General features: G+C 44.0%; 1 protein-coding gene across 2 annotated transcripts; it reads left to right on the top strand.

Annotated features, from left to right (window-relative positions):
- The first annotated feature begins 1,725 nt into the window (after window positions 1–1,725).
- YWHAG (tyrosine 3-monooxygenase/tryptophan 5-monooxygenase activation protein gamma) lies at window positions 1,726–26,329 on the top strand. Of its 2 annotated transcripts, XM_055562625.1 has the most exons (3): window positions 1,726–2,037; window positions 22,948–23,612; window positions 25,135–26,329. In XM_055562625.1, exons 1-2 carry the CDS (start codon window positions 1,951–1,953, stop codon window positions 23,602–23,604), a joined length of 744 nt encoding a protein of 247 aa, XP_055418600.1. In that variant the 5' UTR covers window positions 1,726–1,950; the 3' UTR covers window positions 23,605–23,612; window positions 25,135–26,329. The 2 variants fall into 2 exon arrangements, with proteins under 2 accessions (XP_055418600.1, XP_055418599.1); XM_055562624.1 differs by having other exon boundaries at window positions 22,948–26,329.
- The last annotated feature ends 1,641 nt before the right edge of the window (window positions 26,330–27,970 follow it).

Genomic DNA, 27,970 nt, shown 5'->3' with positions numbered 1-27,970 from the left:
CCTGCTTTCAAATTCTACAGATCTTTTTTTTTCTTAAAAAGTTTTTTTTTGTTTTTGCCTTTCATTTCACTTTAATTAATTAATTTATTTTAAATCCTATACATCTTTAAGGGAGTGGGTTAGAAATGGTACCAACTTTTCAGAACCTCTTCCTGGGAATTCCTTGGGGGTCCAGTGGTTAGGACTCTGTTCTCTTGCTGTGCAGGGTCAGGGTTCAATTCATGGTTGGGAAGCTGTCTAGGAGCAGGCCAAAAAAAAAAACAAACCACACACCAAACAACAAAAAACAAAACCTTTTTCTATCTAGCATGAAAGAATTAAAAAACAAAACACTAGTACTTAACACATTCTGAATTCCTGGAGGGCAGGGTTCCCAGCTCTCTTCCTCCAGTGCCTAGCATAGAGCCTGGACTATTTCTTCACAGAAATTCCCTCATTCTCAGTTCTCATACACAACATTTCATGCCCACTATTTTTTTTTTTAACTAGGTATAATTTTCTCTCTCTCTCTTTTTTTTTTAGGTATAATTTTCTAACGTACTCTACCCATTATCTTTAGCCTATTTTCTTGGGCAGAATTTTGTGTTGTTGTTGTTCACTGGTGTACCGCATTGCTTAGAACAGCTCTTGGAACATAGTAGGTGCTCAATAGATAAGTACCAAATAAATAAAATGCGCACTCAAAACTTTGGGGTATGTGAGCTACATGGAATATCAAAAAAAGGGAAGCATGTTAGCAAGAATTAGTCAGCCTGACCCCAGCGTGTATATCCTACGCGGGGAGAGAAGTGTTGGTCAACCCCCAGACACAACCCAATGGTAAGCATTCATTGGCTCTGGTAACTGAATTGAATCTTTAACGCTCCACCCTGGAGAGGAAGAAAGGGCTCCCCAGGGGTCAGGCTGCAAACAGCTGCATCCTTTCCTTATATTAACCAGAAAGCCTGGCCAGTATTTGTCTTTCCACATTTCCACCTGTCAGGTCCAAGAACCTCGAGGCGGGGAAGGAGAGATGGAACCTTGTGGGGGAGGGTGGCAGTCCCCCCAAGGTTTGGCTCTTAATTCAACCACCTCTGAGGTGGGTACCACCCAGCCAGTTTGGATCAATAGTGAATGCGTCCCATCTTCCCAGTCTCCCGGGGGCCTGCTGCTTTATCTCGGAAACAAGGTCCAGGGCTGAGGTCCTGGCCCCCTCCCCCAGTAATTTCCCGGAGAATATGGGGCGGGGCCGTGAATCAGCACTCGCTCGGACTCGGGCAGCCTTAGTCCCCGCCAGGGGTCCCCAGTAGCCGCGGAATTAGACCTCCCCCGCCCCCCCCCGCGCCCCACACCTCCTCAATCGTCCTTCATCTGCCCGCTATGACCACTGGGAGATGTAGTCTTGACCGCCCCTTTGTCCTTGATCTCCCCAACATATCACCCCATCCCAGGGTGAACTACAACTCCCAGGGGCCCACGCGTCGGGGGCCCTGGCAGGGCTGGGGTCTGCAGGTCCAGGGTGGGTGGGGGATCGTCTGGAGAAGCTAGGGCGCAGCGAGCCGGGTGAAGTGAAGCACGGGGCTTGTCGAGGGGCACCGGCGAAGAAGGGGATACCCGGGAGGCTGTAGCGAGCTGAGCCGGGGAGAGGAAACCCGAGAAGCGGAAGGGGCCGGGGCGGGGCCGGGGCGGGGGCCGCGCGCGGGCTGGTGGGCGGGGCCGTCTGCGTCACGCGGCGTGGGCGGGGCCGTAGGGGGTTGTCCGCCCGCGGCACGCACAGCCGCCGCAGCCGCCTCGCGCCCGTTCCCGCGGTCGCAGCTCGAGTTGCAGCCTCCGCGCCCGTCGCCTCGAGCCGCTCGCGTCTCGTGTGGGTCGGTTCCTCCGGCACACGGGCTCCAGCCGCGCCGCAGCCGCCCTCCAAGCCTTCCCGGCCGCCCAGGATCATCCTCGTCCGGCCCGACTCAGCCCGTGAAGATGGTGGACCGCGAGCAACTGGTGCAGAAAGCCCGGCTGGCGGAGCAGGCGGAGCGCTACGACGACATGGCCGCGGCCATGAAGAACGTGAGTTTCTCCTCCCCTCCCCTCCCCCTCCGCCTCGCCCCAGCCCCTTCGCGGACGCGGGCCTTCGCGGGCTCTGCCCGGGGACTAGTCGCCCGTTGGCGACTGCAGGTCTGGATGCTCCTGAGGGGACCGGGGAGGGTCCCGAGAACACTGAGGACCAGGTGTGTGACGCGGCCTCTCCCCGAGCGTCCCCCAGGGCCGGCGGCCCGGCCGCCTCGGCCCTCCCCGCGCTCCCGGGTTGGGGCGGGGTCTTTTCGGGGCTGGGCTCGGGAGCGGGGTCTCCGGCCTCCGAGCCTTCGGGTCGGCTTGGGGACCTGAGCGGGGGTCGTGCGCATCCTTTGTGCCCCACTTTCCCCTCCTCCCACAGCCTGGGCGTGTGGGGGCGGGGGACCGCATGGATGCGGTTCCTCTTTTCTCCCTGATGTCTGGGCGGCGCCTTTCCCATTCACTCAGCAGGTCTCCGGGTTTTCTAATACTCCCCCCCCGCCACCCACCCCACTCCCCAAATGTTCCCACTGCCTTCTGCAGACAGATCCTTTAAAGCCTCTTCGAGAAAAAATGTAGGCTCTCCTGAAAATCTGGACTCAATGGTGCAAAATCGAAACCTCCTTGCTCACGTTTTTCTTAACAAAAGGCTCCCCTCTCTCCATTCCTCAAAGCAAGCCCTCTTCTTGCCTTTAGGAAGGGGGGCACGTTTGTCTCGCTAGTGTTTTCATTGATTGTTCTCAATATGTCATCTCCATTTTTTTCTTAGTGTGCTCGTATTGAAAGGGTAGGTATTGTCTCTAAAATAAAGGTTGTGAATTTAGCCGACTGGTTCAATTTGTGACATATGCTGTTTCTTTTTTAAATACAGGCACACATCTGTTGAAATTCCTTTAAGTTGAAAAAAATATTCTCTCTGATCTGATATTGCAAACAAAGCGGTGGTGGGAGGCAGTATCAAGTCATTCCAGAAGATTCTGCATTTGTCATATTGCAGAGAGCCTAGACTGGGTGGAGGCTGGGGAGGAGTTATTTTAAAGGGGAAAAAGTCTTTTTTTTTTTTAATTTGTTTTGTTAGACACATCTGAAGCTTAAAAAAAAAAAAAAAAGCTAGCGCATCCTCAATGCTGATGAAAAGAGAATACTGATCTCCAGTTGTCGCATTTTGCAGATTCCTGTCTGTATTGCACCATTTTGTCAGTAATGCTACATTTATCTGATGGGCGGTCAACCAGTTTGATATTAGAGGAGGGGGACATATTGAGCATTACTAAATGAAACATATCTAATGATTTCAGTCTCTCACTATTCTAATATCTAACTTCCTGCCTTATGTAACAAAGGTTTTAAAATGCATCTCCAGTGTGCAGCGGATACAGGAGTGTACCTTGCACATGAAACCTTTAATGAAACGGTATAGGCATTACAGATTAATTAATTCTCGAATAACTTGACTGGTTCACAGGAGATGACAAGGCTGATGCCTTTACATTTAAACCAGCTACATTAGCAGAGAAGATTTTTATCTCATTAAGGAAGAGGATTGGTTCTGAAATTGGGAGTACTGCTGTATTAATATATTGTCACAGTCGCTGTCTTTATAAGGCGCAAATGATAATTTGCAGTTCAGTGGATATCAATATCTTTAGTTCACGTTATTTAGACTCTTCTAATTTTTCCGTATTTCTAGTTTCACAGGAAAGCGAGTGACCTCGCACCTATATCCATAGCAACCCAGTGATGTCACACACAATGACACAGAGGCTGCAATGCACCTCAGGGCTGGTAGGGAGTATGCAAATGGCATTTGTCCAGGGTAATGCAGAAATTAGCAGATAAGCCAGGTGGAATTGAGCACTTCCTCTTCCTCCAGATGAGAATTGGTCCCCCAAAGAAGAATGTCCTTTATCCTGACACAGACACACCAGGGATCTCTGGATATGCCTGTTCACCTTTCCTATTTCCAATTTTCTGGAAAGTTTATAAGATACAGTCATGTTTTTAAACATTCATCTCAATAATAACCTTGGGCACTGAAGGAATAGAGATGGAAATTTTTAAAACAAGAATATGTTTTATACTCATAGTGTGGGGGTATATGTGGGTTTGTTGCAAATTATTAACTTGGCAGGTTTTAATAGAAACCTTAAAAAAGATGATGACTTCCTACTAGGGCATTTTCAATAAACGTTAGGGAATGAGAATCTGCTACAGACATTTCAGCTTGAGATTTGGAAAACTTCTCTCTCCATGCTTATGCTCCTTAATGGAGTATGGAGGAGAGAAAACAGTTTTATAAAATAAAGCAGACCTTTTTCAAAGCAAATCTGTTCACTGTGATTTTGAGGAATTGGTCTTACGTCTGACCTTCCTTTTCTCATCTGTAAAATGGGTCAACACCTACTTGAAAAAGTTGTGAGGATTCAATAAAAAATGTAGATGCTTTAAAAAGGTAACTATAAGACTTGTTTCTTTGTTTATATAAGTCACCACAGAATTTGGAAAATACAGGAAGATAGAAAATACTCAGTCCTACCACTTAAGTGAGTTCTAAGGTTTAACTCCTCTAGATGCTAGAGTGGTGAAATTTATTCCTATCTAGTGAAGGTACCCTAGTAATAAACAGGACCTGTGATAGTTGTAGGTGTGCGACCAAGATAGAAATAAATAACGTGAGCATTTTGAAAAAGAGGGAAGAAGGAAGTTTAGTCTTTTAAGATAAATGTGTAGGCTTGTATCTAAAAAGAAGCGAACACCTAGATATTTCCTACTTGTTAGACAATACTGACTTGTCCTTTGGATTTTAACAGCCTCTTGAGCTACTGGTATTTGCCTTGGGAGGGGGTGGGGAGAAAAGGTTCTAGGCAACTAATGTTGAAGTTACTGGGATAAACATTTGATGATGTGTTGGCGGCAGGGGGGCATTAGTGGCAAAAGGCTATCCTAGTTAGTAAAAATGTCTTCCTAGCAGAATCTATATACTAAAAAAAATTTTTTTTTTAAACTATGTTAAATATTCTGTTTTTTCTACTAGCTCTTCCAGAAGGCTAGATCAATAGCCATTATCACTAATGGAGTAATGACACCTCTGTAGACTCTTTGTGGAGTTCTGCCAGCCATTATTATAATCGAAATCATGTGGCTTCAGTTGTTCTCTTTGGAGTGGAAGAATACAGATAACAGTTGGCTTTTTATGTTCACCTTCCCAATAACTGAAATGACTACTAAGTGCCTTTTCTAATTATTTAAACAATTTCATATGGGTTTTTTTTTTTTTTTTTATCGAGATAAAAGATGTTGCTGAATGTACATCTTCATTACAGTTCATTAGATTAACTACAGACCCTGGGAGGATTTCATTCCTTGGTACTTGGAGGAAGCCTTATTTATTTATTAAACCAAACTCTAGTTAAATTATTAAAAAGAGTGGAGGAAATGATTTGAGTCTTTTTTGTTGAGGTAACAGTCACAGGGCATGAACTAACCATTTTCAAGTGTACTATTCAGTAGCACTCTAGAAAAGGGAAAAATGATATTTTTAAAAAGTGACCATGGTTGGCCATAGCTGGCTGGATTTCAGCACATGATTACTGATTCAGGAATGTGTCAGTAATGAAGTGCTCACAGCCAGTGGTGATCAGTATCCCTTTGTGTTTGTTTTCTAACATCTGAACCTTTTCAGCCTAAACTGAAAAAAAAAAAGGAGGGGGGACTTCTTTTGGCTTGGTTTGTATTTCCATTTTAAAAGTTCCAGAGCTTAAAAACTGTGTGATGCTCACCCAAATAAGAACAGTTTACCTGAAATCTGAGCAAATTATTGTTAACTATTTGGAGATTATAGGAGTTATGCTGGTGTTCTTATGATCACTCATTTTCCACCCCAAGACTGACTGACTGTGTTAGACACGCTCGCCCTGCTGTGTGGTGGCGGTTCTGCAGTGCTGAGAGCCTGCAGTTCTGAGAGTCTGTTCACGCATGGGCTTCCCATAAATAAGATGCTGAATACATTGTTTTGGTGCTTCTGAGGCGGCCAGGAGCAATGTTTTGCCTCTGGTATGATCAGCCCTAACCCTTTTATCTGGCAGGGCATCTGATTATTTCTGTATTCCTCCCAGATTCCATGAGATGAGGAAGAAAAGTAGGCAAAGGCCCTATATACGTTTAATAGAGAAAAAAGTCATATATAAGCCATTGTCTTTTGTCTTATTTTCTAAGCTCTTTTTGTTAGACTCAACAGCTGTGATTATGGGGCACCCATTGTCTTTCTAGGTTATAAAGTCTACCAGTGCGAGCTGCCTTATGGCCTTTGCTCTCATAACCATTTTTCTGTTGTCCTCCCTAGATTCCCTTTTAGGTATTAGTTTTGGTTTAGTACCAAACCCTGTTATCTTACTTTAGATTGGCACTTGCAGAGATCCTTGAAATTTTGATTTTACTAATTTAGGGGGGAAAAAATAGTTACAGGAAGAGCAATCAACAAAAATTCCCAAAGGAGAGCTTTAATTTTAAATAAATGGTTACATTGGATTGGTTCCATGATTTTGCAGAAACACTAAAAATCTGTAAATCTTTTAAGACTAGTCTTTTTTTCTCGCTCTTTTGAAAGAACTGAATAAGTCTAAACCAAATTTTTGTCAGCATATTACTTAGAAGAGTGTCCCAAGAGGTAGATTTTTCCTTTACCTAATTTGAACACTGTTAATGGGGTGCATAGCTTTAGTTGGGTTGTGAATAGGTAGGTAGAAATGAGTGTTCTTATATATAAAACATGAAAAAAATTCCAGGCAAACTCACTGGTCTTAATCTTTGTAGCAATGTCTTATTTTTGGAGAGGTGTAAAGCCAGACTTGGTGAGCAGGATCCAGGTGTAGTGTCAGCTTTTCCCTCTTGAAAGTTCTGTTACTAGAAGCGGGGTGCCAGAGCTGGGCGTGTGACAGTGACGTCCGTGGGCAGCTGAACGTGGAATGACGGTGGTGCGGGAGGAATCCCCGCCCCCCTCCCCACGGCCGAGTGTGAAGAGCAGCTGTGGCCGTGTGAGAAGTGCGAGAAGGCTAAGAGGTAACAGAAGGAACGCTTTGAAAAACACAGGTTTGTTTTGAAGAGAGATCATTTCAAACCCCTTGAGCTTTCTGAAAGGAGTTATTAATACGACACTTAAGCTGCCATATTCAGTTAACCAAGATCTAGGGAAAAAGTTGCCTATGAGCGAGGTACTTAAAGGATGTCAAAATCAGCTTAAAATTTTTCGACTGATGGGTGCAATCCGGTGCCATTCAGTTTAGCACAGTGTTCCTTTTGTGCGGGTCTAACGTGAAGTAGCGAATGAGTGTGTCTTTGCAGCAGGTGCCTGGCATGGAAACTTGCAAACCAATCCCACACTCCCGCCAGGACATTCATTCTTACCTGAGGGCCTGTCTGGCATGGCTAGACCCATGGATAGATGTTCTTTTCAAATCATAGTCCGCGATTCACGTATGACTCATCTCTGGACTCGCTCACTACATCTGTGTAATAAAAACAGATGTTGAGTTCAGATCCTGGATTTTTTATTTTATTTTTTTAAGTAGGTTGAAAATGACCCAATCCATGAGGATGAGGAGCATTAACCAGGATAGGATAAGAACAGCAGAATAGCATTCTGAGACAAGGACAGCTGGATGAGTATGTCCAGCTTGAATTTGGGCATGCTGTGATTTTCTAAGGGAGTCTGATTGTTGGAAGGCTGTCACCATTGAAACTGACAACTGATGACAAAATGTCTGGCCTTCAGGACACTAGAAAATTTTTTGGAGGGATGACAAGTATCCATAATCCATATTCCAGGGATATTCCCATCATGTCATTCTATAGAGTTTTGTACCTTGAATTTTTCCCTTGATGTTTGAAGGTATTTTCTTCTGTTAATCAGTATTTTCAGTAGCTGAACAGACCTGTGGATGTGTCACAATCTTAAGTATTTTGTTTAGCATTTAAGCTGTTTCCAAATTTATAGATATTGCCATGAGTATCTTTGTGGCTAAAGCTTTCAACACAGATTGCATATTAGGACAGAGACCCAAAAGTGGAATTGTTGCAAGAACAGCTGAGAATTTTTAAGGAACTTGAAACCGTCACCAGTAGTGGTGTTTATCTCAAAAGTTTTGGAAGATGTAATTGTTGAGCTAGATTTTACATACCCATGGTTCAAAGGTCAAGGATATTCTATTGCCCTTTTGCCTCCAAAAAGAAAAAATAAGGTTGAAACGGGAAAGCTTGACTGCTAGCTTATGTGCTGCAAGCCTCCCTTTTGCTGCTTTAGGATGGATGGAATGAGTGCCTTTAAAAAGGAAGTTGAAAAAATAAAAACTAGTATGGGAACTTTATATACAAAATAAAGATATATAGCATGATAGAACCCCATATAACCAATTTCACCATTTGTCAGCACATTGGCCAGTCATCCATCTGTATACTTTACTACTCTCTGGTTCCCTTGGTATTTACCATCTTGCATGATGGCTTTTTATTGACCTAAAATTACCCCTTATTTCCCGCAGATGTTCCAGATACCGGCAAGATCGCTTTACATTCAAATTTGGCAACCTCAGAGTGTAGTTTCTTGCTTAAAGCATTTAATCCAGATGGCAGATGAAGTTTTTCCTAAATTTTCAGAGGAGTGTTTCTCTTCGGTTGACATCCAGAGCACTCACTGCTTCCCATCAGCCTTTGCTCATGAGGAGAAAAAGGCCGGATGGGTCTTCAGTGGGAAAGAGGATGCTGTGGCTGTAGGTTTACAGAAGGGTTCTCTCATTACAGGACTTCTTTTTTGTTGCCTTTTTTGGGAAGGGGACAAGAGAGGCTGATAGTTTTTCTCAGTTCTGACTATTATCACCAATTTGATTGTTGTTTAGCCCCTAAGTTGTGTCCAACTCTTTGGCGACCCCCTGCACCATAGCCTGCCAGGCTCCTCTGTCCATGGGATTTCCCAGGCAAGAGTGGGTTGCCAGGCCCTCCTCCAGAGGATCTTCCCGACCCAGGGATCAAACCCCGAGTCTCCTGCATTATTAGCAGGCGGGTTGTTTACTGAGCCACCAGGGAAGTCCCACCAATTCGATAGGAGTGCTAAAACCCAGTTGATTTGTTGAGAATGATGTGGGGAAACAAGTTTTGCTTTTGTTCCATCTCGTTGCTTGCCAAGCATCTTTTTAAAAATCACTTTGCCTTAAAGTCAGCTACTACTGGTTGTATGTGTGAATAGGTAAAAGTAGGTAGGTAGATAGTATACACTGGAGGAGGCAATGGCACCCCACTCCAGTACTCTTGCCTGGAAAATCCCATGGATGGAGGAGCCTGGAAAGCTGCAGTCCATGGGGTTGCTGAGGGTCGGACACGACTGAGCGACTTCACTTTCACTTTTCCCTTTCATGCATTGGAGAAGGAAATGGCAACCCACTCCAGTGTTCTTGCCTGGAGAATCCCAGGGGCGGGAGAGCCTGGTGGGCTGCTATCTGTGGGGTCGCACAGAGTCGGACACGACTGAAGTGACTTAGCAGCAGCAGCACAAAGTATACACACTGGCCGTCTGGGCCCAGACATCCTGAATTCGAATCCATGCTCAGAAGTATGGAGTTGACCAGTTTAGTGACATCAGTAATAATGGGTGAGTGGACTGCCTTTTTATTTTTTACCATTTGAAAGTCGTGCAGAAAAAGGCTAGATTTTTGGAACTAGACTCATTTATTGAGGAAGAAAAAACAAGACGGTAAAAACCTCAAGCAGCTGTAGTAACAAATTGAAGTTTAAAACTTGCATAAAATACATTTCTATTGGTGTTACTTATTTAGAATTATGTCTAGCGTATAGATTCCCCCCAAAACAGATATTATCACTCGTTCTTACTTTGGATTTATGGTACTCTTGCATTTTGGTCATGTTTTTCTCTTCCTAATCTGGCTGGCTGTATATACACATAATAAACTTTTTAATAAAGACTGATTAAGACCAGTTTTTTAGCAGGTGTTTATATGTGTTGTGAAAATCACATCAGTACTATAATTCGTTACGGCATAGCATTACCCTGAAATGTTGGTGCATTAAGCTAAGCATCTGGGCCACAGTGGAGAACCTCGTGCACTTTTTGGTATGACTTTTCACATCTGTTCTGTAGATTTCTGCACTGACTATGATCTTTTTGAGAGGACAAAAATATTTTAAGTTACACACTCTTAAATAAAAATATTCCAATATAATTGAACATTTACTATCACTTTGGCTGTATTTTTCCACATTTAATTTCACAACAGTTTTATAAAAGTGATGGTCCCATTTTATAGGCATAAATGTTTAATATGCTTGAGGCTTGAGTTTAAAGTTGTTTTTTTTTTTTTTTCCTCTGAAATCAGCCTCTTTAAAAGGCTTTTTAGTTTTCAAAAAGGAGTCATAGGTAAGGTGTGTATATGGAGACTGATGATCTTTTAGCTGTTGTCTCAATGACCTGTTTTCATTAATTTTTAGTCAGTGTTCCATTGTTTGCAGAAGCTTTGAAATTCTTTCAAGCTGTTGTATATTTAATACTTTTCCATTGAGTTGTCCCTTAGAGGGTTGTTGTTTAGTCTAGATTTTAAATACGGAACAAACTTCTTTAGGACATCACTAAGATAAATGTGAGTGTATTTATCATAAATAAATGTGAGCCCTAAGACTGCATATGAATGTAACCTGGTTTCTTTTAGAAAATATTTGGTCCCATGATCTTGGTATGTTTTAAGTATCATTTACTGAAGGAGAACTTGTAATTTTTAGCATAAGGAGATAAGTACCATGGTTTTGCCATTGGAATCTTACAGATATTGCCCAGAAGTAAAGGATGCCGCTTAGGCTGAATGCAAGAGTATTCCTCACTTGAAAGAAATGGGAGGAAGCTGTGACTTTTTTGTTCATCAAAAGTAATACTATCTTGTGTGGAATTCACAAGCAGGAGTGTGGAAACATGTTGGTTTAGTTTTTTTGGAAACATATTTCTAGGGGGTTTCAGTGAAGATCAAAGGAAGAAAAGAATGTTAACTTGAATGTTCTGTAGATGCTCTAGGCAGTGGGAGAAGTGAACTGCCAGAGTGGACTGATCCAGAAATCACGCAGGGGAGACAGAGCTGTGAGGGGGGTTATTGAACATCAGTGGGTGGGAATATTCAACACCCAGGAAGAGAAGGACAGCCCAGTGCTGTGGAGTCCGAGGACAACTGAAGTCACCCTGGGTGTCGGGAGGTTTCCTGGAAACTATAGCGGAGGTAGGGGTGTGGGTATGGGTGTGGAGGGGAGAAGGCTGGAGGCAGGAGTGTCCAGGCAGAGGGCATGGCGTTGTTCAGGTTCAGAATGTACAGACAGCTGAATCTGCTGCATGATTCACGCCCTCACTCTTGGTTGCCCTGAGAGAATGTTAGGAAATGAGTCCAGAGAGGGGCCGGTTCACGAAGGGCCTTACAGAGTTTGGATTTTTCTTAGGCTATGGACAGTCATTGAAGGATTTTTGGCAGAAAGGGATCCTCATCCCATTTTTGGTTTGTTGAGAGCCATGGCAGCAGTGTGGAAATTGAATAGGAGGAGAGTGGGACAAGACTGATAAATAATTGCAGAGTCTAGTCTAAAAGGCGGAGAAGGCGATGGCACCCCACTCCAGTACTCTTGCCTGGAAAATCCCATGGATGGAGGAGTCTGGCGGCCTGCAGACCATGGGGTCGTGAAGAATCAGACACGACTGAGCGACTTCACTTTTCACCTTTCACTTTCATGCATTGGAGAATAAAATGGCAACCCACTCCAGTATTCTTGCCTGGAGAATCCCAGGGACAGGGGAGCCTGGTGGGCTGCTGTCTATGGGGTCACACAAAGTCGGACACGACTGAAGCGACTTAGCAGAGCAATCTAAAAGGATGAGGACCAGGGCAGGGACGGTGAGGGTGGATATGGGAGAGAATTTGATGGCTGGAGATAGGACGAGGAAGGAGAAATGATGGAGATGAAGTCAGTTGCTGTCATGCTGTATTTGAGGAAACATTTAAGTGGCGGTCAGTAGAGACATCATGGCTACACGTTAACTCAGGAAAAGCCCTTAGAAGAGTCCATGGCACAGGTTAAGCTCTCAGAGTTACTTATTACTCCTTCATTAAGGAAACAAATTACTTAGGAACCACTAATGACCAGACTACTCTCAGACCTGGAGAATGTGATATCCCCTGCCCTCATAGAACTGCGATTCTAGTGGGACTCGCCTATGAATCCATGCTAGTTAAAACCAGGCACAATAAGGTCATCCAGGCAGAATGGAGAGTCAGAGTCAAAAGGTGAACCCTAGGGGATCACACTTCTGTAGTGCCTGGAACAAGATTTAAGATGAAGACAGGAGGACACAGAATATGTGAAGTAGGAAGACAGTTGTAACAGTACTAATGGGCTGAGGAGTGAGTGAAAGCTGGAGGAATGGTAACGAGTTAGACTTGTTTTCAGAAACGTGATGTTGCGGAAAGCAGGAGGTGTGATTTAAAGGGACCAAAACCTGAACTTGGACTACGTGTTAGGGGGCAAGTACAGGAACGAGGGGCCCAGCCTGAGGCTTAAAGAAAAGCCTTAATTCCTAGTGACTACAGTCTGGCTTTTTTTTGTGGGTCTCTCTTCATCCTCTCCTCTCCCCTCTGTTTTGGGTGTAAGAGTAGAAAGCAGGCTGGGTGGTTGTATTGATTGAGGATTTAGGGATGGTGCAGCAGCAGGATGAGGCTTAGGAAAGTTGATATTCATGCAGAAATAATTTGATGGATCTGCCTTACAAGGAAGAAATAAAGCCTAAAGGGAAGGGGCTGAGCAAATCTAGTTGGTGGGAGTGAGGCCTGGTAATATTGGAGGATAGGAGTTTGATTTTCTTATTTGCTGTGCCACATGGCTTGTAGGATCTCAGTTCCCTGACCAGGGACTGAAACCCAGGCCAGGGCAGTGAAAGCTCTGAGTCCTAATCACTGGACAGCCAGCAGACTCCCAGGAGTTGGATTTCAATGGTGGTGGTTGTAGTGGGTTGGGTAACTTAGGATTCTGGGATTGACATATACTCACTGCTGTATATAAAATAGATAACCAACAAGGACCTAGTCTGTAGCACAGGGAACTCAGTATTCTGTAATAAGCTCTGGGAAAAGAATGTGGAAAGGATGGATGTATGTATACGTACAACTGGATCACTTTGCTGTATAGCTGCAACTAACACAGGGTGAGTTAACAATAATCCAATATAAAGCAATTTTAAAATGAATGGTTGTGAATGAGGTCAAAGGTGTGGTTTGAGGATAAGTTGTCAGAATTGATGAGATCAAAGCGAACTGTTGTTTATAATTAATTTGAGGGCATGCCTTGATAAGGAAGTCGGCCAGAGGTCTGGATACAAGTCAACAATCCCAAAGAAAGGGAACATGACATCTATTCCAGGAGAAATCTGAGAAGCAAAGAAAAAGCAAGAAAGAGGAGATGATTGTGAGGGACTCAGTATGGGCTTGTATGTATAAAAACCTGTTAAGCTAATTTTGATTGAGCTAATTTTTAGAATAGGGTTATTTGACTGCTAGCCAAGGGTGTGCTGGAGCATAGCATATCTGTTTCCTGACGTGTGGGGTTAAATGGCATGCTGTGGAGCTTTGGCTTATGTCCCAGTTGTTGAAAAGTGAGATCAGACGGGAGCAATGGGTGGAATCTGGGCTAATGAAGTGGCCTTGTTTTTGCTTCAAGTCCTGTACCTTGACCCTAAAATTCAGCTGTTCTTGTATTTGGTGCTGGTGGCCCCTAACAATAGCCAGCTTATTAGTAGTTAAGTTGTTTGTATCAAACTACCTGAAACAAATGTTTCTTATTTGTCTCAGTTCTGTGGACTGGCCAGGTAGTTGGGGGCTGCTGGGGGCTCCTTGGGGGCCAGATGAACTATGGAGAGGCTAAGGCCTCTTCACACGGTCTCTCATCTCCAGGTGAACCAGGCTTTCTTGGCCTGGTTCCCGGCAGCAAGCCCCGATTCACAAGCACTTTTTGGGCCTTTGCTTGCCTCATACTTGGTAATGCTCCGTTGACCAAGTCGCACGATCAAATTCAGATGACAGAGGTGAAGTACATGCTTGTTCTTGATGGAAAGAGCCTCAGAGTCTTAAAAGGAAGGGGCTATATACTTAAAAGGAAGGGGCTATACCCGGAGTTGGGCTTCCCTGGTGGCTCAGACGATAAAGAATCCATCTGCAGTGTGGCAGCCCTGGGTTCAATCTCTAGGGTGGGAAGATCCACTGGAGGAGGGCATGGCAACCCACTCCAGTATTCTTGCCTGGAGAATCCCCCTGGACAGAGGAGCCTGGCAGGCTGCAGTCCATGGGGTCGCAAAGAGTCGGACATGACAGAGCAACTAAGCGCACACACACGTACAGAGTTGGAACGAGTTCTGTGGGCCATTCATGCAATTAGTCTGGGCTGGATATATCCTGTGAGATTCATGTCACTTAGCAAACATTGGCAAGTGACTAGGTTCTGTGGTGATTCATTGATGCGTGCAGTGTGCTGCCTGCTCTTAAGGACTTTAGTCTTTTGAGGAGGAAAAAAGGTACAGGCTTACACCCTGAGGCACGAGAAATAAGCAGTGTAACAAGTGCGTGGTGAGACTTGCAGTAAACAGAAATTGGCTCTGCCTGCGAACTTTTCAGGCTTCAGGAACTAAGTGCAGCATTTGAATTAGGGCTTAAAGGACGACTTACAGAAAATTTTTCTTCATGAGTTCTGGAAGTGCTTTTTGGGTGGTAGGAAAAACATGAGAGCAGAGGAGTGTGTAGTATGAGGAAGACTGTGAGACCTGGGTCTGGGTGTTGGTGACTCGGAGCAGGGTTTTTTCTACCTTGGCACTGTTAACACTCGGACATTTCTTTTGTGTATCCCTAGGAGTGGAATGGGGAGAAGGTGATGGCACCCCACTCCAGTACTTTTGCCTGGAAAACCCCATGGACGGAGGAGCCTGGTGGGCTGCAGTCCATGGGGTCACGAAGAGTTGGACATGACTGAGCAACTTCACTTTCATGCATTGGAGGAGGAAATGGCAACCCACTCCAGTGTTCTTGCCTGGAGAATCCCAGGGACGGGGGAGCCTGGTGGGCTGCCGTCTATGGGGTCACACAGAGTCAGACACGACTGAAGCCACTTAGCAGCCGCAGGAGTGGAATGACTGAGTCGGTAACTCAACATTCTGAGGAACGTTGACCTGCAGTTCTTCACCTGGAGAAAGACGTGTGTGGATCCCATGCAGTACTGAGTCTTTGAGGGTTAGGGCTGCTAAGGAGAGTATTTACAAGAAGCTCCTCCTAGGTTAAGAACTGGTCATATAGTGGAAAGCATATGGGATTTTAAGCCATGAGATTTGGGTTCCACTCTTTGGCTCTGAGCCTTAATTTTCTACGCTTTAAAATGGAAATAACAATACTGAATCATAAAGAGGACCAAAGAGGAATTATAATTTTGGTCAAAGAACTCATTTCTGATACTACAAAAGTTATTTAGAAAAATACAGAATATATGAGTATTTCTTAAAAGAAATATCTTTTAAACAAAGAGTCAGGATTTAAGAATGAAACCCTGGAAGTATTCTATTAAACTCAGAACGAAACGAAGATGCACATTATAGCATCAATAATACTGTCCTTGTTTTTGCAGCAGATATCCTTGAATCAGTGGTATTTGAGAATCAGATTAGGTAGTGAATAAACTGGGAAAATATTAGAATTAAATTAGTAATTAGTTCAATGAAACAGGGCTGAAAATCTGTGGTATATATACTACTATATATCAGTCCTAATCTTTGTAAAGATAATAATGAAAGATTTTTATGCAACTAAGTTTATTTTTAAAGGTATTCTTGGTAGAAGTGAGGTGGTGAGTGCAAAGCAGCAGATGTGGGCTTGAGTTAGTAATTTATTACATTAGTAAACTTGTTTATATAAAACTGCTGGCTTTAAGGTTTTTTTTTTTTAAACTTGGTTTGATAAAGTTTGGTGGATGTGATTGACTGAGTAAATTATGGAGAGGTTTTGTTTGACTAGGTACTACTGGTAGCAGGTCAAAAATTCAACCTGATCAACCTTGACTGCCTCTCAGCCACTCTGTTTTCAGCGATACAGAAATATCTAGAAACATTTCTAGAGATACGGTGAGAATATACCAGTACTTTTAAAATGACTGCCTAGAATTCCCTTGTATGGATGTTCATAAACCAGACTCCCGTTGACCACCATTTAGGTGGTTCCAGAGTTTAGCTGTTAGAAATGACACAGTGAATCCGTTTCTAGAAATGGAATGGCAGAGTCAGGTTTTTTAGTATTTAATTTTGATAGTTGTTCCAAATTGCCCTCCCTGAAGTTTGTGCTAATCTGTGATGTCCAACAGTGGATGGTAGTGGTGCCTGTTTATCCGCACTGTCAGCCTTCACAGTCAGTCATCAAAATATTTAAGTTCTGCCAGTCTGATGGGAGAAAACTTAACACTTATAAAATGAATGACTTTGGGTTATAGATATATAACTATATATATAATTTTTTCCTTTTTTTCAATTCCTTTTGCTCACTTTTCTATTACCGATTAGTTTTAAATTCGTTTTAGCAAGTGGGTGAGGGGTTTTCTTTTTTTTGGTCTTTGGTCACACTGTGCAGCTTGTGGAATCTTAGTTGGATCAAACCTGGGCCTTATCGGTAAAGGCATGGAGTCCTAACCACTGAACCGCCAGGGGAATTCCCAGCAGTAGCATGTCTTAAAGTACATCTTTTTTACTGAAGTATAGTTAATTTACAGTTTTGTGTTAGTTTCAAGAGTACAGCAAAGTGATTCAGTTTTTTATATATATATTTTAGATTCTTTTCCATTACAGGTTATTGTAAGATATATATATATATATATATATATATATATATATATGTATGTATATGTATGTATGTATATTTTTCAGATTCTTTTCCATTACAGGTTATTATAAGATACTGAGTATAGTTCCCTGTGCTGTACAGTAGGTTCTTGTTATTAAAAAAGTACTTTATTGTTAAAAGTTGCTAGCCAGCAGTCTGGCAAAACACGGCTGCCCCAAACCATCAGTCTGCAGGCCCCAGTACTGTGAAGGGCGGTGAAACAGGTGTTGCCTGTGTGGGAGAAACTTTCTTTCTCTGATACGGTGCAGGGTTTACATCATCAGAGACTTGGGGTCTGAAACCGGAGGACTTGAGTTCGTGTCCCTGCCCCTGCTGTCTGTTAGTGGGCTGGTTTTGAGGGGAAAGTCTATTCATTGCTCTGCAGCACACCTGTCGAGTATAAGGCCCACCACATCGGGGTAGTTGCGAGAAGACCACGGTACCTGACAGCTGTCAGAAAAGCGCAGGTTCTCCGGCAGCTCTCCTCATCACTGAGGCCTTGAGCTCAACCCTGAATATGCCGTGGAAGTTCCCTGACTCTTCTGGGACGTTCCTCTTCCTGGAATGTTTCCCTGCAGCACAATTTTTATCCAAGATCATTGCTGCTGCCTTTTAAAAGCCTAACGAATGCATTTCCCAGGCAGACTTGGCTGCCTTGAGAGCGTCTCTGTGACTGGTGATCTAACGTGAATACATTTGTGTTTCCTCCTCATGAACTAGCACCTTGAGGGCATCTCACAAATGTTCTGTCTTTGGCACAGTGAGGTATGATGTGACGTACGCTAGGTGTTTGGTGAATGCTTGGTGACTTATCTGGTAAGCAGTGGCCTTTAACTGTATTTTTCTTGTCATCAGACCTTACGTGACACATTATCAAGTTTCCCAGAATGAATAGGTAATTGACATCCCTAAGGCTCCCTCCCTGTTCAGTGGTTTGCCAGGACTCAGCATATACAGCCATACTTTTTTTTTTTAATTATTTATTTATTTGGCTGTGTCTGGTCTTAGTTGAAGTACGCAGGATCTTTGGTCACGCAGGATCTTTAATTGTGGTGCACAGATTCTTTAGTTGTGGCGAACGGGCTTAGTTGCTCCTTAGCATGTGGGATCTTAGTTCCCCAACTAGGGTTTGAACCCAAGTCCCCTGCATTGCAGGGCAGATTCTTAACCACTGGACTGCCAGGGAAGTCCCAGAGCCACACTCTTGACTATGATGTATTACAGTGGAAGGATGCAAAGCTAAATCAGCAAAGAGGAAAGGTCCTTGGGGTGAAGATCAGAGTAAGCCAGGTCTAAGAGTCTCCCCTCTCTGGAGACTCAGGTGGACTGTGTGTGAAATGTCTACTGGGAAGGAAGCTCATTAGAGACTCAGTTCCCAGAGGTCTTTCTGAGGCGTGTTCGCGGAGCACTTTGTGCCTTGCACATACCAAATTCAGGACTTCTGGAAGGAACACATTGTTTGGACAAACTTTTTAGGGCCAATGGGCCATTCTTAATCGGGGCTAGTGGGAACCCTTCCAGAATCCTAGTTCTCAAATGCTAGCCAAGGGTCAGCTTCGCAAGCAGACCTTTCTAAAGATAGCAGTCTCAAGCCTGTTGTGTTAACTCTTTTTTTGCACACACTGTACTTTAAGTTGAAGGCGTCTTGTCCGGATATGCATGACATGAACTTCAGATTGTTTTCAAAAATTTTAATTTGATATTTAGTAGGTCGTCTCTGGGCTTCCCTCATAGCTCAGTCCATAAAGAATCTGCCTGCAATGCAGGAGACTGGTGTTCTATTCCTGGTTCGGGAAGATCCCCTGGAGGAGGGCATGGCAATCCACTCCAGTATTTCTGCCTGGAAAATCCCGCAGACAGAGGATCCTGGCGGGCTACAGTCCATGGGGTCGCAAGAGTCGGACATGACTTAGCGACTAAACCACCAGATCGTCTCTAGAATATATGGTTAACTGTATGCAAACAGAACAGTGTCACATTTCCTTGCAGTGGGTTATTTTTCCCTGTGCTCAGAATATAGATAACAAGGACAACGATGCTCATCTTGTGTCTTCTCGTGTTTTTCTTTTATTTTTGGTGTAGCGTGTTCATTTACCCTTTTTACAGCCTCTTGGCCCTTTGAGGTGATAGCACTCCAAACACAGAAGGACCAAAAATGCTTGAGGGGGCCAAATGTGATACCTGGTGTCTGCAAATATATATGTATTTTTAATAGACTTTTTTAAAGCAGTTTTGGGGTCACAGAGGAAGGTACAGAGATCCCATATGCCCCCTGCCCCCTCCCTCCATGCACAGCCCTCCCCAACTGTCAGCATCCCAGAGGAATGCATTTGTTACCATTCATGGGCCTGCACTGACTCATCATTACTACCCAGACCCATGGTTTCCATTGAGGCTTAGTCTTGGTGTTAGCACTGTCTGGGCATTTTTTTATAAGTGTGTGATTACCTGTGTGGCCATTGGAGTATTAATATCATGCAGAATAGTTCCGCTGCTTTATAAATCCTTTTTTTCATATTTTAAGTAAAGTAAGCTTAATTAAAGTTATTACTTAAGGAGTTTAAACATTCCAAGTTGCATTCATTACAGTTTAAGGTTCTCAATAGATAAGTTGAAGAATTGTGAATGACTTGGTGCTCCAAGACCATAGGGGTCAGAAAGTCATCTAAGTAACGTTCCAAGAATCTCAAGAGTTGCTAATCTTAGGGAGAGAAGGTTTCTCCCCTCATAAACTGTTAGGGGAGAACAGTTGACACTAATTAACGTCTCGATGCCTTAGCAGCTGGGATTTGGGGCGTTCTGTTTCTTAAACTGTTGGTGAGAATAACAGATTTTTCTAACCTTTCTGCTAAAAGCTGTCTTTAACTCACTAAAGAAATTTGAACTTGAGCTAGTATCATAGGAGTTGAGAAACCATAATTTTATTTTTAAACAGAATGTAAAACTGGAGAATTTGCAGACTGTCCATGTTTTCCAGTAGCCATGACAGCATGCTTGGGGAACCATATATGCAAATGGTCTGTTCTTAGAGACAGTTCAGGGGCTGTTTTGAAAAACACTACCTTCCTTTCCAAATGATGCATATCTCACACCCTCCCACACTGAATACTCATTCTATCTAGGTTAGACCTTTTTAGGACACTATGTGAATAATTTATTTGACCTTAAAAGTTATCTTGACTTTTGAAACTAGTATGGTTGGGATCTCTATTTTAATTAGAAACCACAGATTACCTCTCATACAAGTCATTTTGATCTTAAGGATTTAAAAAAAAAAACCCTGATTTAAGGTTTTTAGAGACATCTTAGTGCCTTTGAGCAGACTTCTTTTTTTTTTTTTAAGTGTTAAAGGTTTTCCCCTCTAACTTAGTTTTGCAGTAGCAGAGAACATCTGGGTATGTTCCAAATGTGGTTGAGTTACTGTATCTAAAGGTGATGTTGGCATTTCATAATCTTCATGTTCCAGTTTGTCTGAGGCAACTGGACAAACGTTACATAAGTGCAAATGGCCAGCTTTGGGCTCCGCAGCCCCACAGCAAAAGACTTAACAGTATAGAGAACTGGTGAGGTCACTGGGACTTTAAATAGTCGCTGGCTCTTGAAATAAGGACTGCGTGATTTAGGGGAAAGGCCTGAAGCCGACCCCAGTGGCCTTAGGCACTGGGGCTTCTGGCATGGGAGACAGTTTCAGGTTACACCAGAGGCGGCTAGTCTTCAGTATCTGCACATTCAGTGACTGTGGGCGGGTGGCCTGTGGTGTGCAGGGCTCAGGCCTACAGAGGCCGCAGCCTGTTGGAACGCCAGTCTGGGGAGTTATTCCAGGCTATGTGATACTAAAGTTCATGGAAAGGAAGTGATATAGGGAGCTAAGGACTGGAGAACCACCTGGAGCGAAGAAGCGAGACTTGATTCGGGAAGACAGGCTGGATGACCCAAGAAATGCAGAGGCTTCCTACACGGAGAGCTAAAGCGCAGGACATTGTCCCTGGCGGCCCAGTGGTTAGGACACCGCACTTTCACTGCTGAGGTACCGAAACCTCGTCCCCCAGCGTGCGTCTGTTTCTCCTCGGCCACCTCTGCTAGAGCTATTTGCGCTTCACATTAGAGTGGGGAATCAGTAAGGCGTAATAAAAAGGTAACATAAAACCCTAAGTTTAGAAAGTAGTTGAGTATGTATTATTGGCCAGATGTGAGAATTAGTAAGCAAAGCATATAAACCTCTAAGTCTGGTTTACATTCTGATTTAATTCTGAGAGAGTGTGTTAGTTGCCCAGTCATATCCAACTCTTTGTGACCCCATGGATGGTAGCCCTCCAGGCTCCTCTGTCTATGGGGTTTCCCGGGCAAGAATAGTGGAGCGGGTTGCCTTTTCCATCTCTAGGGGATCTTCCTGATCCTGGGATTGAACCTGGGTCTCCTGCATTGCAGGCAGATTCTTTACTGTCTGAGCCACCAGGGAAGCCTTAATTCTGAGAGGAACTATTTCAGTCACATAACCAGTTTCATTAAGCGTAACCGTCTCCCACTCGACTCCTTCCTTTATAAAAGAGGAATATGTATACCCCATGTAAGTGATCCATACACAAGTAAAGTCTCCTGGAATCCCAGCACAGCATATCTTTTTGGACTGTGTCCCACCACCTTTCATATCTGGCAGTAATAGAACATTACGAGGATGCTGTAATCTACACGGTGAACAGAGAGTAGCCAGTTTAACTGGGGGTGGGAGGAGTGGAGTGGGCAGGATTTCACAGAAGATAGAACCTGGCTCTTGTGTAAGTATTTTCCAGGCAGGAACACTGGTAAATGCTCTAGGCAGAGGCAGAACAAAGCAGAAGTAGAACAAAGAGCAGAAGCTGCTTGAAATTAGTAGGTTACCACTAGAGCGCAGGTACCTGAGAGGATGAAGGCAGGGAAACATCTCTGTTGAAAATCTGAGGAAAGAGCTCATGGTCTGGGCTTTCTGATATTGCCGGTGACTGTGTATGTGCCGGTTTGGATGTGGTAGTCAACCAGACAAGTAAAAATGTGACCTCAGAAGAGGGAGGAAAAACAGGGAAGAGCAACAAGAGCCTAAAGTGTATGGCTCTGACATCACAGAAATCAGGTAATATAACAAGAAAATGTAATTTTAGTCATTTGATCTAATTTCTTGATTACATGCAGTTGTTTGGTAGTCATAAAAATATGCATCATAGATGTGCTGTCGCTTTGGTTTGCTCAAGGCTCTTGGTGTTTGGGACGATGGAGACCCTTTAGAAATGCATGGTTGAAAGAAGCATTAATTCCTGTTGGCCACCTCAGCTCAGAAGTGCTTTGCTCCTCTCTTCATCTTGTTGCTAATTGTATCCAGACACTAAAACACGTGTTCCCCAAGTTGCTCATATCTCAGTGATCAGAGTCAGCCCCGTGCCTGGAATTTATATCTTCTTAAGAGCAGAGAAAGTGTATTTTTCAAAGTCAACTTGACGGTGACTCTCTGTTCTCACCAAGTAGGCAAGAGACCCTCACCCAAAAGAAATGGGACTCATGTTTGCCAGACAGGGCAAGAGTAGGAGGAAGCTGTCATTCTGGTTTCTGTTTAAAACAAACAAACTGATGAGGTATAAAAGGCACCTCTAATTAAAATCCCTGGCATTGGTGTGTATGTAATGCTGCTCAAGAGAACTGTTGATGTTTGTAATTTAGATCAAAATTTGGCTTTTCATCTAAGCGTTAGACTTGAGAGTTCTTTCCGGAAACAGCTGAGCACGTGTGTCCTCTAGGGAGGAGGCGGGGGTTCATGCACCATTGAGCCAGCTGCGGTTTCTCCCCTTCTTGCTGCTCATTCCCTCTCCATCTCCCTCCCATGTGCTCACACGGCCTAAAGTCTGTGTGTTGATGACTTTAATCAGCTGATCCATCTTTGTGTTTTAGTAGCATGAAAGATAGGATTAGCCCAACTTGCCATCACCTGTACCATAACAACTCTTTCTTCTTTCCTCTTCAATAGGTGACGGAGCTGAATGAGCCACTGTCCAATGAAGAAAGAAACCTTCTCTCTGTGGCCTACAAGAATGTAGTCGGGGCACGCCGTTCTTCCTGGAGGGTTATCAGTAGCATCGAGCAGAAGACATCTGCTGACGGTAACGAGAAGAAAATAGAGATGGTCCGTGCTTACCGTGAAAAAATAGAGAAGGAGTTGGAGGCCGTATGTCAGGATGTGCTGAGCCTGCTGGATAACTACCTGATCAAGAATTGCAGCGAGACCCAGTATGAGAGCAAAGTGTTTTACCTGAAGATGAAAGGGGACTATTACCGCTACCTGGCCGAAGTTGCCACCGGCGAGAAGAGGGCAACCGTCGTGGAGTCATCTGAGAAGGCCTACAGCGAAGCCCACGAGATCAGCAAGGAGCACATGCAGCCCACTCACCCCATTAGATTAGGCCTGGCCCTTAACTACTCCGTCTTCTACTACGAGATCCAGAACGCCCCGGAGCAAGCCTGCCACTTGGCCAAGACCGCCTTCGACGATGCCATCGCCGAGCTCGACACCCTCAACGAGGACTCCTACAAGGACTCCACGCTGATCATGCAGCTGCTCCGTGACAACCTCACGCTCTGGACGAGCGACCAGCAAGACGACGACGGCGGCGAAGGCAACAATTAAGGCCCCAGGTGGACTGGCAGCGCACGCTGATGCTACTACTGCAGTCTTTATTTTTTCCCATGAGTCGGGGGTCGGGGGGGAGGGAAAGGGAGGGGTGACCTTCCTAGGGAGAAACCCACGACCTGTCCTGTCTTTGATCGCCTCTTTTGACATTTTTGCCAAAATACCACTAGTGGAAAGTCAGGCTAGCTGTGCTGGTTTTGGAATAGCAGCCTCACACTGGCATATGGACTGTTCTGTAGATTAACGCAAGTGGAGCTGTCTTTAATTTAACTTATTGCTAGAAAATAGGGTTTTAAGATGAAAAGAAAACTTAAAACGGAATGGCCCTCATTCAGTAAGTTCTGTGGTTCCAGTAAGGATTTTTATGTACATATGCTCTCGTCTTTTAAGTTTTGGGTACTTCCTAGCTCATCTGTTTTAGCTGTGCATTTTGTTTTTCAGGGTGTACTCTTAGCAGACATGGAATATTAATCCCAAGCTGATAGAACGTAAGGTCTGTTTATGGTTTAGGCCATGCCAGTTTTCAGATTAGTTGACAGTGTTAACACTAAATTGCAGTTTACAGTATTTCTACATTACAGCCATATGTTAACATCAAGCCATTGATTGTGTGTTTTTCTTTATTTTGGCTCTTACATCCTTGTTCAGCCTTATCCAGGTCGGTTTTGCTGTTCTCTGTCTCCTAGGCCAACAGGCTTGCCTGAGGAGAATCAGAACTCCTTGTTAGGTTTTGGTTAATAGGTGCTTGGCAGGTGGCTGTGGGATTTTTGTCCTTCTTTCTTCTTAAATCCACCACAACAAACGATTAATCACTTTAATAGAAGCATTGAACACCACAAAACTAGAGAAAATTCAGGTCTGTATGTCATTTATCGTGCTGATATTTCCAGAGAAATGCTGGGTTTTTTTTCAGTTGCCACAGCTTCCTCGGGTGGCACTGCCGTCTGTCTCCTCTCTTGGGTCTTCCTCATTGTACCTCGCGCCCACAGCATGCACACGGATGGGTTGAAAAGCTGTTGGGTTGTAGAAGCTGGCGGTCATTTTGAGAAGGTTCGTGGTGCAGTGTGTGAAAATTCAGGTGCTGGGAGCTTACTGGTAGAAAAATCCTGAAGGAAGAGCTCTCTCCATGAACATTGTCCAGTTTTGGGAACCTCGTGTATCCGTTTTTCCTCCGTGAAAACACTCCTTCCCCAAAGAATTGTTGTAGGAAAATAGCATCATTATCAGATAATAAATCCTCAACTCCTATTTGACCACAATTTTTTCTTATTTTTTTCCTTTTAATGAAAACATAGAAGTTGGAGATTGGATTGTGCCATCTTGGCACGTTTTAGAATCGATGGAAACCACCACGCTCTTTCCACACGTTGTTTCAATCAGCCTTAGGTCCTTCGTTCTCATTTTGGATTAAGTCTTTCTGAAAACACGACCTGTTGCATGTGCGTTCAGCCTTTTTTTACAAGTAATAGCATGAACTGCCGAGATAGGTAACAACACCAGATTTGTTTGTTTCTTTGTTTTATTTAGGCAGGCAGAGGAATGAGTCATAATTGAGGAAAAACCTGACAGTTGCTTTTGTTAAAACCAAAATGGAGCTTCCAGTTGTGAAATGCACAGTGACCAGGATCCAGGTGACAGTGAAGATAGAAGAGTGGCGATGCCCTGTCACGTGGCACAGTCTACCCAGCATGACTTTCCTTAGAAGGTCCCCTCCATGTGCTCGAGAGCGAGTCCCAATTAACCGAGCCTACCAGAAGAACTAAGAGAAGCGAGTTTTATAGCTTCTGCGCCCTAGCAGGGGCCTAAGGTCAATGCCATGGATGGGAAGAGATTGGGGTGGAGGGGGGGGGAGGTGGGGCTTTCCTTAATTTTATCTTCATGTCCAGTGAGCAGTGCTGTGTCCTTCCCTTGTAGCATTTGGAAATGATTTACTGGAATTACAAAACCTATTTTTCTTTTAAATTTCAGCTTTGGCTCTGGCTGCTTTTTAGAATAATGCAAGATAAAAACCACATCTGAGGGCTAAAAAAAAATGAAGAGGGAATGGGAGACTTGATATTTAAGCAGCTTGAATGGTTTCTTTTCTTTTCTTTATTTTTAAAGAAATGCACTTGCCTATGATACTGTCTCCAGTGAAATGATTACTGCTCCATTACTCTATTGATACAGTATTGTGCATGCTAGTGTTGTATTTCTATACAGTAGCTTGAAATTTATTAACTTATACTGTAGGTGTTATGTATTCCTATGACAAAAAAAAATTAAGTCTTCAAATTTTTTAAAGTTTTTTTAATTTAATTTTTTCCTTTTGGGGGTAAAGTTTGCTCTACCAAATAGTGATCGTAACAAATTGATCTGTTTTGGATGTTGCTATAGTGACATGCAGTTATACATTTTGTTTTTTTTTGGGGGGGGAGCAAAAGAAACACCAGTGTTAGCTTAATCTTAATGTCTGGTGTTTGTCATGGTGAAATTATAACTATTACAGTGTAGGAGAACACTTGAATATGTTCTCTGAATGAGCCTTTGTGCTTTTTGTCATGTTATGCAGTGAACTATTTTTAAGGTCTAATCAGTGGTTCTTTTTTTCTAACTCCGTGTTTCTCTAAGGAATTCTTTCACACACGGACCATTCTTAGCAGTTTTCCTCAGTGATGGAATATCATGAATGTGAGTCATTATGTAGCTGTCGTACATTGAGCAAATAAACTTACAGATCTGATGTCAGTGCTGCTTAGTTTTATTTAACGAGTTGAAATTTTCCTTTGCTTTCGAAGGTTTGATTGGACCTGGTGTTTTTTCCCCTCTTCACCACTCAGAGAAGGTGGTTGGATGGGGGGAGGGGCGAAACTGTATATTGGAAAGTACCTCTGTCTGGGAATCAGGCCTGGGTTTACTGACCTTGAAAAAGGATCGCACATTTTGGGGCTCCATCATTTCTCTTAGGAAATGAACCCTAAGTTTGAATCATGGCTCCTTGTGATTCTCAGGTGAATGACTATTAAACTTCCAAGCCCTGGGGGTGGGGGATGTAGGTCTCAATGAAAACTGGGTCACGTGCCCAGCTTGATATTTCTGTTAGGTGCCCATTGGATATCTCATTATGCCTTACATGAAATGGGTTTCTACACTTCAAAATCTTCACTTAGTGTCTTGGGTGGTATTTTTTGGGTTTTTTTTTTTTGGTCAAGTCACATGGCACATGATATATCTTTGTTCTCTGACCAGGGATTGAACCTGAGTGCCCCACGCCGCCTCCCTACAGTGGAAGCGTGGTGTCCTAGCAGCTGGACTGCCAGGGAAGTCTTTTCTGAGGAGGTCAACAACCTGAGTTGACGAGCTGGGCACTCAGCGACCTGCCGTTGCTGACAGCGGCTGTCAGGACAAGCTCAAGGCTCAAGTTGTACCCCCAGACATGTGGGGTGTTCTGCCCTCCTGTTTACAGGAGGAAACACCAGGGCAAAGGCTCCCCCCCGCCAGTGTGGATATGCTCTAGCAAGGCAGGGAGGGGGCTGCATTGGTTCATGGCAGTGGAAGAAGACAGCTTTTCAGTTTTTTGAGAAATTTTAATTCACGTTGTACGAGCCACGCTGTGTGACTAGGTTCCTGCCGTGTTAACCGAATTCACCTGATTTGGCTTATTGTCCCTCAGGACCGCCCTGAGCGTGCTACTGCAAATAGAGCTGTGGACACAGAAGTGACCTTTGTGCCTAAGGGCCCACAGCTCACATGACGCATGTGCTTCTGCTCAACTGGGAGATGAAACTGAGCACCCGGCATGCACTGACCAAGCAAGACCTCAGGACTGTGGGAGTCACTAGGGTAGAGACAGACATGTCTTGCCAACAGGGGAATAGAAATACGGGCAAGAAGAGAACAGGTTCAGCAAGGCTCTTCAGAAAGAAGGGTATTGAGTTGGCAACAAAGTTCATTCAGGGTTTTCCATAAGATGCTGTGGAAAACCCAGAATGAACAAATCCACCCTTGTTCCTTTGGTGTGACATCCCGTTGTGAAGGGGCTTACCAGGTGGCGCTAGTGGTAAAGAACCTGCCTGCCAGTGCAGGAGACTTAAGAGATATGGGTTTGATTCCTGGGTTGGGAAGATCCTCTGGGGGAGGGCATGGCAACCCACTCCTGAATTCTTGCCTGGAGAAGCCCATGGACAGAGGAGCCTGGCGGGCTACAGTCCATTGGGTCGCAAAGAGTTGGACACGACTGAAGCTACTTAGCACACAGGCATGCCCATTGTGAATGCCTGGAATTTGCTGAGAGGATTTTTCACAGACAAAACTTCTCTTGAGATGAAATGCTGTCTACTGCTGCATTTCTACCCAGTTTTAAGAGTTCTTTAATGCAGGTGTT

Source organism: Bubalus kerabau, chromosome 23, assembly GCF_029407905.1.
Source record: "Bubalus kerabau isolate K-KA32 ecotype Philippines breed swamp buffalo chromosome 23, PCC_UOA_SB_1v2, whole genome shotgun sequence".
Taxonomy (NCBI): domain Eukaryota; kingdom Metazoa; phylum Chordata; class Mammalia; order Artiodactyla; family Bovidae; genus Bubalus; species Bubalus kerabau.
The sequence above is the reverse complement of the archived record's forward strand: the minus strand, read 5'-3'. Positions and strand labels throughout refer to the sequence as shown.

Excerpts from the sequence above, each read along its gene's own strand:
- YWHAG (XM_055562625.1), top strand. The coding sequence starts at position 1,951 with ATGGTGGACCGCGAGCAACTGGTGCAGAAAGCCCGGCTGGCGGAGCAG. Across the intron at positions 2,038-22,947 it reads TGGCCGCGGCCATGAAGAAC|GTGACGGAGCTGAATGAGCC; the intron begins GTGAGTTTCTCC and ends CCTCTTCAATAG.